Below are 12,799 nucleotides of genomic sequence, written 5' to 3'. Positions count from 1 at the left end.
CTGGAATTCTCGATATTTTCATTTCATTGATTTAAGAATTAGAATAGCCTATCATAGTTAAGTGGAATGAAGTCTTTCTGTAATAATAAGAGCCTAATGTTAAGAAGAAATGAGCAATAACCGGTGTTCATCGGATGTCCATGACCATGAGTGGAGACTCATGTAACTCCGTTGACACCAGCCAAGGCGTACTTACACTGATTGAATCGAGCCACGGACGCGTACAGTATTAGGCACTCTAGAATATACGAGAAATATGTGTTGGGTAACATCCTACTAGAAGCCTGCCCAGGCAACCTATATAAAGAGACAGTCTCGGTGGTGGAGTGGAGTTACTGTTATTATTTAACAGGAGCCGTTTTTGTGAACACGTGTGTTGTGTGAAGACATGCTAATCTGGCAGTCAGCAGTCAAATGCTCAAGATGGCTGTCGTCTTCTTGTGATGATTTTGTAGCAGTGTTTTGTTTCCGACGGCAGTTGGTAAGGTTATGTGTATGTTTAATGTGTAACTTATAGATAAGCCTATTGTAAATAAATTCCGTGTACGCAACTGACAGCATTTTGTGTACGTCCTTGTGGATACACCAAAGTTGAACGCGAAAAATAAAGCATTCAAATCGTGAAGTATTATACAGTTTGTTCATGGAATAAACTTGATCGGATCATTCCTATGCAATGACTTTTTACTTCGCGAAAGCATTGAAAAGTAATACCTAGATCATGGTGGAAGAATTGAAATTGAAGAATTACAAGAATTGAAAATTGCAAATTGCAAAGTTGAAAATGTGCAAATTTCGTTCGTGGAACAGGCGCCTGAACATCAAAAAGAGACTTTATCAGTACTTCTTTTATATTTGGTTGTATGTTCATTTTATTTTTATAATATGAATTGTAAGATGGCGATGTTTTGTTAAGTTCAAGCTCAAGAGTACCTCTTAAACGTTCTTTAGAAAAAGAGCGCCCGAATATATAGAAATATCAATTATATCAAGAATTAAATAATGAAAAAAGAACAATTAAAACCTATTGAGAACATTATACTTGCAGCTCTAGATAGATCGTTGTATAATGCGCGCTGCCAAACAGCTGCCTCAGCCTCACGACATATATTTCCCATTACTGTCACACACTGTAATGGATAAGATCCCTTCGCTGTTTCTCCGGATAGCATGACACAGTCGGCACCATCCAAAACTGCATTGGCTACATCAGCTACTTCAGCACGGGTAGGTCTTGGGTTATATGTCATTGATTCTAACATCTGTGTTGCACAAATCACTGGTTTTCCCACCTGAAAAATTGACAACAAAATCAAATCTAAGAGCACATTTAAATATGTATTTCAATAGATATTCAGATGTCATTTTAAAAACGTATGTTATAAGAACAATGTTCATCTTTTTCCTGGAGTTTATTCCAATTATCTGAAGTCATCACTAATGTAGATTAAGCCCAGTTTTACGGATGGATAACCTTCCCGTTAGCAAACCTATGAGGAGTGATGTACTCACTATTGCATATTTCTGTGATGGTTTGTATCATGATATTTTGTTTATACAGTATATGAAGAAATGTGTTAAAGTGATCACAAATACCCAGCAGCTCCCGTGCTAAAGTAATTGACCAGGTGTTTCTGAAATCCCTGACTTGGCCAGGAATCGAAGCCAGTGCTGTATGAAATGAATACCAGTACTGACCACTCATCCAAGGAGCCAGACTTATAAGAACAATAATAATTTCTCATCTTCATTAAGGTTGTCCATCTTCTACCAAGTCACTTCACTGTATAACATGGATTTGGTCTCAGATAGTCATGAGAAGTTTCATATGGAAATCCTGAAATTTGGGTACCAGTAATTTCTTCACTGGACCACAGTATAATTACAACTAAATTCAATATAACTTGAAAGAAAATAACATATCTATCTATGAGATCATCTAGATAGTCACAACCGGTGCATGACAAGCAGAAAGTCACCGCTGAGACCAATGACCTGATGTGACGCTGAGAATCACATGACACAGTCTAGACGTAACAGATAAGACGAAATGACGTACATTAGATGGAGCACAATAAGTTCCAGAAAAATGTCCACATTTATTAAGGGATTGAGCACAGAATTTAAAGATAAAATCGTTTTGCACTTATATATAATCTGCAGAGTAAGGGTGATTTCACAAAATCTGATGATGATGTCATTGTTACATCTTTCCAAGCATTTGCCAGTACTTATTAATCTTGCATTAGTTTTAGTAGACTGGAAAACTTAAAAAATTATGAATGACATTCTTTCACTTCTCTGCACCATAACCTTCATTCCTGAAATAAAAACTGCTATCAAGTGCCGTTACGAAACAAAACTTGTTACTACTGTGCCGTTTCATTGTTCTTAGTGCAATTACGTGGAGTCGAACTGAATGCGATTACCAGTAATGAAATTAAATAGTACGCATAAGATGTTAAAACATCAAGGTAATATGGAATTGCACGGAACAGTTACGATCAGAACCCTAGTGGCCGTGAGCGAGACAGAGTAATGGTCGAATTGTTAACGCCAACACATAGAAAAATAAAATCGGATTGAACGATCATTGAAAGAAAAAGCGTATGCAAGTTAGCTGCAAGAAGAGCGATTCGGAAGGAAATACATCAAGGTTATAATATCAACTAAAGAAGAAAGAGATGTTATACGCATATGAGTGTAATACGTATAATTTTAATATTAACATTAAAAGAATTTAATTGAGTAGGAAAAACACGGCAAGACTCACCTAGCCAAATCATAAGAAGAGGGTATTGAACAGGCCTTGGGGTATAAGAAGAAAGATTCGACTAGAATACACAATTTTAGATAAACAAATACAACTAGTAATTACAACTGAGATAAATACGTATACATAGAATTAAAATACTTAAATACTGTATCTATCTAAGCCGATACTTAAAACATTATCATACAAGAAGGCTTTGTATTTGTCAATATGTTTTCACTAATTTCTTCTATGATTTCGTATTTCCCGATTGCGCAAGACACCTTCGTCATGGACCTGTAAGGGAATTTGGGGGAGCTGTTCGGAGGAAACCCAGCCGATTTGACGGGCAAATCAGAGCTTGATTCCCGAGGTAATCCCGATGACTGGCGGCGGAACAACGAGGCAGACCAATGCAACTGATGCCCAAACACAATTAACGCAATTCCGGCAGGCGGAGAATAAGATAAATGTCGGAGTAATATCAATAATTGAATTCCATAGTTTTCATTTATGCATTGTAGATTGTTTGTATTTTGATTATCATGTGATCGATCGTTTATATTTTCGAGACATATCAATCTAATCTATCTTATCGCGAGTGACCCATTAGTGTGTCGTTTTAAGGAAGGAATTAGGAAGTCTTCTTAAGAAAATAAGACCATATCCAATTAGGGAAGAGACTATATGATAGTGCTATTTCGATATCAATCAATTATAGTATATCATGTCATAACATGTGTGAAATATTTAAAGAATAGGATGCCGTAGGAAGTTAGGGGAATGTAGGATATCGTATTGAACAAATATGGGCTACCTGTTGCCATAAATGAGTGAGGCAAGGTTAGATATGGATATACAGATAGACGGAAGATATGTTGATTTTGAAAATATAAATATTGATCCGGGGATTGATTTATTTTAAAGATGAAGAGAATTTTTGGGTCAGTGTGGGTTATATAAGATGAATATTGAAACGTGTTACGTTAGATATGAAGTGAAATATGAGAATAGAAATATAAAATTATGTTATTTGAAGATAGGAAGGAAATAATTGAGAAAAGATGTTAATGCTGCGGGGATAAATTGAAATGAATGAAATATGAGAAGGGAAAGCGTAAAATATTGGTGCAGTCGCGGATCATTAATATTTATTGAAGCAATAAAGATGTTTCGTTGGTAGATAATCCATGTCAAATAATAAATGGCAGCATAATATGATACTTATGAATAATAAGGCAGGAATTGATCATCAAAATAAACCCTAATGTGCATGATTATTCGTTTAAATGAATATTTCAACATAAGATACCTACTTATAGGTAGCATTTAATAGTATATCAAGTATGGCAGGCATGTATTGGCATGTATAGTCATTAACACATCTTATTAATAATATTGAGAGGTTGATAGTCATTTCAAATCTTCATCCATGGTATTCCTCATACTTAAAGTTGAACTTCATTAGGTCATACATTGGATTTCCAATTCAATTGAGAAGTTATTTGGTCATTTATATGTTTATTCAATTTTGAAACATAATAGATGTTTTAATGCAATGCTAATCATTAGTAATATTTTAATTTTGAATGAATTGTCACCCATGAATGCTACATAGGTACAAAACTGATCTTATTCTTTATGCCAAGTTTGTGAAAAGTTTAATATGAACAACGAAAGTCATTGTCCTTGAAATCAAATATGAACTTACGATAAAATGAAGAATGTTTTGTGTGAGCAAGACTGAACCATTAATTTAACTGGATTTAACTCACGCGAATTTGTAAATAACTTACCGGTATTTCTTTTTTTTGTGTAATGTTAGACAAATATGAAGCAGCTATCCATTTCAGTGACTATTATATTATTTCATACGACGACTAATGATTATATACAAATAATTTGAAAACTGTAATCAGAATCAATTGATTAATTTTGGGATGCTCAAGCAGATACTTTACAATTTATCCATTATATTTCCTTTTCATGAATAAATATTAGTAAATAAAGTAATTTAATATAATTTATAGCTAGTTGGAATAGTACGTAAGTTAGAGTTAAGGTAGCCCAATTTATGATACCGATATCACTATTGAAAGTTTGGTGGAGACGTCCATCAATATTTCTTTGAGTCGAAGAAATGCGTACTTGCGTATCTGAATCATCTGGAATCCACGTAAAAATAAAAAAGGATTAAGATTAAATTTAACTTCGATATTTACCCTGAGATGCCTACCGACCCTGGCTGGAGTTTTCTTCGACGCCAATCATCTTGGACGCGGGAGATAGTGCACTACATTGTACCACGAATATGTAACTACAACCAAGCTCATAGAAAGTGGGAGCAGGAATTTTAAATTAAATCTTCTCAAGAGCCATATAAATTACAGGCTTGATCAATTTTGAAATAACATAAGCCTGCGTAATTTACGAGCATGGTCACTAGAATATTAATGATGTGAGAAATAAATTTGGACGATAACTTTTACAGTGAAAAAGATCACTGTTTTATTGAGCGTAACACCGAAATACCTCAACCAATTGTGCTCAGATGATAGTTAATAATCACCCAATAAAAAGGGTCTAAAATGATAACTTGATTGCAAACATAATTTGCAGCCATACGATTTTTAGGGAACAATGGAAGGATGTGTATATTATGACCTTTCAATGACGTATAATGATGTGTCAGAGAGTCATTGAGGGTCATAAGTCAAACAGATGCATATGGACGGCATAGAAGTAAGATAAATTGTCGACGCGCGGCGAATTTATATGTTCGTAATATATCAGCCGACACAACTCGCAAATTTATAGTAGATCTTGTGTACGGAAATAAGAAGATCGAGCTCAGAACCCCGTGGTATACAGCGGACCGCATGAAAAACAGTTCGGCTACAAGCAAGATATCAGCAATGAATTATATCAACAACTGAGAAGAAGAAAGGCCAGACATTATATCTAGTCTTAAAGACGTCAAGGAGGCCATGGATCAACTTGGAATTTTATATAGCTAACCATCTAATAGGCGTATGGTGTGACGTACTTCATGTTGAAAGAATAAACAATAGTAGCGTGTGTTCCTTTGTGAATCTATGCAGTAGCGAGTTTCCTCAAATGTCAAAATCACATGTAATGAAGTTAAGATAGCAGCTCTGTGGTTCATGGAAAGCAACGTTATTATTATTATTATTATTGAAAAGTAATGAAGTTGAAATTTTGTTTTTAATGTATTCTTGTATAACGAAAGCGATCGAGAAGCAAATAGTGAACGTAGCTCTTCTATACGTATAAAAACACGGAAGACTTGTAAAGTTGAGGGCTAAACAGCATTTAATAAGCTCAAATAGCATTAAACGACGTTAATTTATACAGGCCAGTATTGATCTATGAAAGTGGAGTTGTAAATCTGTATGAACTTTTGGTAACTGTTTCTGTACAAGTTTCAGGTTGAAACCACAAAATACTACTTTCAGTGAACCAGGGAATCCATATGGAGAAAATGTTTGAGTAAACTGGTAGGATCCTGGTGGATCCGAGCTCTGCCGAAATGGATGAGGTGGCTTGGAACGAATGACCTGACTACCACTACCCTTGCCATGAAGTGAAGACCAGATGAGTAGACGTACTGTACTTTGCCCCTTTTTCTTTACCCGTAGCTGCTTCTAGTAGATGTAGATTTTTAATATTGAACAGGTGATCTAAAGTGAAATAACTTGAATAACCTAACGTGTTAATGGTATTAGTTTAACATGTCATTATACGACTGCATATGCTAGAATATCGTTCACCGTCGGTAAATATTTGGTTAGGCACGATATTTCCTGCGTAGTTTCAGAATTAATGGAACAACTGTGAAGTGAATATGTGATTTGAATGTTACAGGTAAGTTTTAATGTACCAGTGTGTCAGATAATTGATGTGGCGATCCTTCGGTGTAATAATCCCGCGGAGTGTTGTGATGTATTTATTTAATCGGATTATGTGATGTTGGTACGTATTATAGTGAGGCTCTTCAATGACATTTGCTTATTTATTTAGGGAATGATGATTGTTCTATTATGCGGTGTATATTATGGTGGCGTAAGGCATGTAGGGTCATCCAAAGGTATAGTTGATGCGACATAATTAGTGGATGATTTATTGAATTGTGTATTGCGTTAGTGAGTTAATTCTTCGAGATGACCAATGGGTTAGGATAGTGTTATTGAAAGGTATGTTCGCCGCGTATTGTGTATGATAAATGAGCGATTTATTTAGCATTGATTGAATGCGTTCGAAGAGTTTGATTGAGCATATGAATTGAAATGAGTTAAGATTTGATCACATAAATAGTGGGATGTTTAAGCGGACACCTAAATAGGATCTTCGACAAGCTACTTGAACGGTGGTTGAATTTTGAGATCATCGTCACCTGTACTGTATGTTAATATTTGTAGCATTTGCTTGAGGTAGTGAGTTGGTGCTGTAGCATTATTTCAGCAGGACGGAGAGGCACAGATGCAACGCAGACCTTCTGGTATTTGATCATTTTCTTGTACATGTCAGTAGTTAGTACTTTATTTCAGGTGCAGCTATGCGATGCCGTTGGTTGGATGGTGGCCTGCAGTTACTCAATTATGGAGCGATAATGTTTTTGTTATGTATTTGACATGGTTTTCTGTGTTTATCAAATAACCATTGGGAAATTCAAGTTATTATTTAGCTAGCTAAGGGTTACAATGAGACAATAGGAATAGGTAAAGCGGGGAGGTCAAAGTACGGCTAATATAAATATGAAGTGAATGAACAAACAAGATGAGGGAAAAGAGACTTAAACTGCTGATTTTCCATTATGTTTTACAATTATTTAAATGTGTTGTGAGTGATGATAGTATTTGAATTTCATGATTGAAAATTTTCAAGGAGGACTTGATTTCTAGTACAGTGCGATAGTAAATGCACGAGGATATTTTTTTGTTATTACGTTGCTTATCCAGTTGTCTGATTATAGTTAGTTAATTTTATTTTAATTAAAGTTATTATCCTTCCAATTTCTCATTGCAATTCTCATTTTATGCCTAATTTAAGTGAACTTAATGTATGGGAACAGATGTTGGATCATTATCGGATTAACTATTGATAGGATGTGACCGCTTTCTCTCCGAAAGGCCATGCCCTGAGTGGAGGATCATGTAAACCACTGAATTCTAGCTGAGCACATTATGAAATTTATTAATATCTTCGAACCAGGCGTCCCACACGAACGGTCGCAATATGTACTTTAAGACAAAAATGGGTTTCAGGAAGGACATTCCAGAGATCATTAATGAACAGGGCGAGTGTATATATAAAGACTTATAGGAGGCAGAAGTATTCAGTCAGCAGTATGTAAAGGTAGTAATACTGGTGAATTACTGAAATTTACCTATGATAATAATGACATTTACGAAAAATTACAAAAGTTGAAAGCTAGAAAAGCAGAAGGGATTAATAATTTCTGAGGATATACCAAAGGCAGTGGGTTGGGACATAGTGTCATATCTGAAATATTTGATTACTCTTTACTTGAAGGAAAGATACGAAATGAACGGAGAGTTGCATAGTAGCCCAATCAGTTTGATATGTGTTGTTTGTAACTTCTGGGAAAGCATTCTTTCTGATTTTTCTAGACATGTTTGCAAAATTACTAACTCGTTTGACAAAAGGCAGTTTGGGTTTAGGAAATGTTATTCCAGTGATGCTCAACTTGTAGGATTCCAGCAAGATATAGGAGACATTTTAGATTCAGGAGGTCAAATGGTCTGTATCGTTATTCACCTATCCAAGAATTTTGATGAAATGGCAAATCCAGGTTCTCTTTGGGCACTGACGACCTCCAAGCAGTGGTTGAATGAGCCTTACACCTAGAATTTCATGTTTGTCGTCTTTCACTTTTTCATAGTTTACGAATTCTTCTTTCACCAGAATGAATAGTTCCCCTCCTACCATTCCTGTCCTATCTCTACGATACACACTCCAGTTCCGTGAGAAAAAATCTGCATCCATTATATCATTTCTCAGTCAATAGAAAAGAGAATTCATAGAAAGAGTAGGTGAAGCATTATCTGACCTTGTAATGATTAATGGGGGTGGGGTCATGCAAGATAATATTAAGGGACCTCTGTATTTTCTCATATGCACGGGATTGTCACCAGCCCCTTGCGATCTAGTTTTATGCATTCCGCCCGTTTTACTGCAGTTCTGAAATACATCGGTTCCTCTCCCTAAACTGCGGTCTGGGAACTGTGCACTGCATGTAAAGCCTCGCAGTAGTTCATATGGCAAGGATGTGGTAGGATGTGATAGTGGACAGTGCCTGAAAGTTTAATCCCACATATAAGTTAGGAAATTTGTTTAGAAGGGTTCGAGGAAGGTACATTCAGGGAAACGGGGTGCCATAGGGAGCGGTGATAAGGGAACAGGGAACTAGAAATCAAGTAGGGATGACATAAAACTGTTAGTGCTCAACTGTAGAAGTATTGTAAAGAAAGGAATAGAATTAAGTAATTTAATGGATATATACTCATATAATCATGGCTGAGAAGTGATATAATGGATGCAGAAATTATCTCACGGAACTGGAGTGCGTATCGTAGAGATAGGATAGGAATGGAAGGAGGGGAAGTATTCATTCTGGTGAAAGAAGAATTTGTAAGCTAAGTTAAAGACGACAAACATGATATTCCAGGTGTAAGGCTCATTTCTAAAGATAATAGGCAACTTGATGTCTTTGGAGTGTACAGACCGGGAAAGGGTAGCGCAGACGCTGATTCAGAATTATTTGATAAAATAATCAGCTATGTGGGAAACGACAAGGAAAGGAATGTGATTGTAGCGGGTGATCTCAATTTATCAAATGCCAATACGAATGACAGAAAGCATGACCAACAAATGGCAAATAAGTTAATATGGGAAGGAATGCTGATTCAGAAAGTGATGGAACCAACCAGAGGGAAGAATATTCTGGATGTGGTGCTTGTAAAACCAGGTGAGCTCTATAGAGAAACTGAAGTAATAGATGGTATTAGTGATCGCAAAGCTGTTTTTGGGGTTTTTAAAAAAATGTGAAAGAAAGGAAGGTATAAAAATTTGGACTATAAGGAAGTACCATATGGCTGATAAAACAGGCATGAGGGAGTTTTTGAAAAGTAACTATGATCGGTGGAAAAAATGTAAACCGACTCTGGGATGGGTTTAAAGCAATTGTTGAGGAATGTGAAAATAGGTTTGTACCTTTAAAGGTGGTAAGGAATGGTGAAGATCCAATATATTATAACAGAGAAGTAAAGAGACTAAGAAGGAGGTGCAGGTTGGAAATAAATAGGGTTAGAAATGGCTGTGGAAGTATGGAGAAATTGAAGGAACTTACTAGGAAATGGAATCTAGCAAAGAATGCAGCTAAGGATAACATGATGGCAAGAATAATTGGCGATCATACGAATTTTAGTGAAAAATGGAAGGTATGTATAGGTACCTTAAGGCAGAAACAGGTTCCAAGAAGGATATTCCAGGAATATTTAATGAATAGTGCAGTCTAGCTCGAGCAGCTGAGGAGCGAAGTCGTGTGGTGTAGTGCGTGCCGCGAACATGGTCGGTATTGAGCAGTACCGGGCCGCGATTGGGAGATGGCAGGCGAAGAAGAACGAGACCAAGAATGGACTGGTGCTTAGAAAAGAAGGAGTAATAATGAGTGAAGCGGTGCTGGTAGTGACAGGCCCAAATACCAGCGGAAAATTTAGTATGGAAGACTTGGCAGCACTCAATGTGGTAGTGAGTGAGGTAATTCAGGAAAAGTGTCAATGGGATAAGGCTCAGGAAATAAAGGACATGATGGAGGAGCAGAGAAAGGAGTTAGGGAACATGAAGAAATGGCTTGAAACGAAGACAGAGGAATCGAGCAGGAGAGTGGATAATAATGAGAAGGAAATCGAGTTAGTGAGAGGGGAAGTGAAACATTTGAAAGATGAGGTGATGAAGATGAAGAAAGAAGTGGAGGGGTACAGGCAGGAGAGATTGAAGAAAGCCATAGGAGTTGAGGAAGGTGGGAGGGAGGGCAAGGTTGACCTGATATCCAAGGTGGTGGAAGTCATACGAGACAGAATGAAGATAAACTTCAGTGAAGTAGACATTGATGATGTAGAGAGAGTTGGAAAAACAAGAGGTCGGAGGCCTATTAGGGTAACATTTCTTTCAACCTTAATGGCAGATATTGTGTTATGTAACAGTAATAATTTACAGGGACAGAAAGTAGGAGTGAAAAGAGACTTAGGAAGGGAAGGAAGTGAAAATATGAAGATCCTGAACAGGCACTTACGGAAAGCGAGGAATCAGGGGCTAAAGGCCCGAATAAGAGGTCAGAGGTTGGTGGTGACAAACGGACGATGGATGAGGGAGCACTCAGTGGCGAAACTAAAATAGATGGACGAATGCGCTACTTCCGAGGGAGGAGAGATGACAAGGCAAGATGGAAAGAAGAAGGAAGTAACAAAGAGGAGGGGAGACGTGGAAGGAGAGGAGATCAGCGCAGATGAGAACGGACAGTGCAGTGTGGATTCAGAACACCAAAATAGTGATGGGGTGAGTGGGGGTGAGCAGCAAGAATCGGTGAGAGCTGAGTGCAGTGGTGTAGTGAGCAAGAAAGGACACGAGGAGACTGATCGACAGGAAGGTATAAAAATTATGAGTAAAGGAAAAAGTAGGAGCTTAAAAGACATCTGGGGAAAAGTACTTAAAGGGTTGGAAGATACAGAGGACATGGAAAGGAATAGGTTGGTTAAAAAAGGAGGATTGGAGATAAGGGATGAGAGGTCGATAACTACAAGAAGTAAGAAGAGAAGGGACTTAGAAGGGAGGGAGGGAAAGTTATAACTATATGGAAAATAGGATGTGTGAATATTGAGGGACTAAGGAACAAGTTAGGAAATAAGAAACTTCGGGAAGTAATAGAAAGTTTTGATGTTGTGGCACTTTTAGAGACGTGGCTGGAAACAGGGAGGGAGATTTCATGGAAGGGGTTTGTGATAAAATATAAATATAGAAGAAAAGAGAAGGGACGAGCTCCAGGAGGGATGATAGTTCTAATTAGGGAAGAAATTAGGGAAATGGTAGAAGATATAGAGACCGATATGAAAGAAAACATATGGTTGAGATTGAATATGGGAGGGGATGAGGGAGGGAGGAAGAAAATAAATCTAGCTTTTGTTTACTGCCATCCGAGTAATTCAGCTTATGCAAATAATTTTTTTTGAAGAGTTGTTGGTAGATATTGGTTGGATAAAAGGAATGTTTCCAGGGGAAGAGGATATACTGTTATTCGGGGATTGGAACGCGAGAATAGGGGAACAGAGCCCAGTATATAGTAGGGAGGATGGAATGTGTTTGTTGAAAAATAGAAGGAGTGAGGACAAAATTATAAACAGTTATGGAGAGAAGCTCCTAGAGATGTGTGCTGTGATGGGGAAATTGACATATGTTACTGAGAAGGGTGGTAGTGTAATAGATATGGTTTTAACTTCGGAAGGGGTGATTGAGGATATTGTAAGAATGGAAATAATAGATTGGATTGAATCACACCATTTCCCGGTGAGGGTTATGCTGAAAAAGGGTGTAGAGAAGTGTACAAGGAAAGAGGATGAGACGAATGATAAACGAGGGGGTAGAAGTATAAATGGTCAGAGAAGGTGGGCCGGGATTGGAATAGGGTAGTAAAAGAGGAGTTACAACTTCTGAAATATGGGTGGGAAGGGGCGTTAGAAGAGAATAATACTGATAAAGCCTTGGAATTGCTGCTACATCCAATAAAGATAATAGCGCAGAAGGCGAAAGCTAGAAAGAGAAATAAGAAAGAGGGAGAAGAATGGTTTAATAGGGAGTGCGAAAGAATGCGGAGGAAGGTGATGGACGCGTTAGGAGAATATAGAAGTAAAGGTGGGGCCAAGAAAGGGAGATTTTCTGTGAACTGAGGAAGGAGTATAAAAAGAAAATTTGTGAGACAAAAAAGGCGTGGTTAGAGGAACAAATTGAAGC

The 12,799-nt window shown here is 37.2% G+C and overlaps 1 protein-coding gene across 1 annotated transcript in view; it reads right to left on the bottom strand.

Annotated features, from left to right (window-relative positions):
* The window catches only part of LOC136860530 (pyruvate kinase-like), a 272,168-nt gene that overhangs the window by 75,320 nt on the left and 184,049 nt on the right, over positions 1-12,799 (bottom strand). The window contains exon 7 of the mRNA XM_068225910.1: positions 1,047-1,292. Within this exon, the coding sequence (XP_068082011.1) occupies positions 1,047-1,292 (246 nt within the window). The remainder of the gene's footprint in view (positions 1-1,046; positions 1,293-12,799) is intronic.

The sequence above is a fragment of the Anabrus simplex genome, chromosome 1 (assembly GCF_040414725.1).
Source record: "Anabrus simplex isolate iqAnaSimp1 chromosome 1, ASM4041472v1, whole genome shotgun sequence".
Taxonomy (NCBI): domain Eukaryota; kingdom Metazoa; phylum Arthropoda; class Insecta; order Orthoptera; family Tettigoniidae; genus Anabrus; species Anabrus simplex.
Note: the sequence above shows the minus strand (reverse complement) of the source record. Positions and strands in the feature narration are given on the sequence as shown.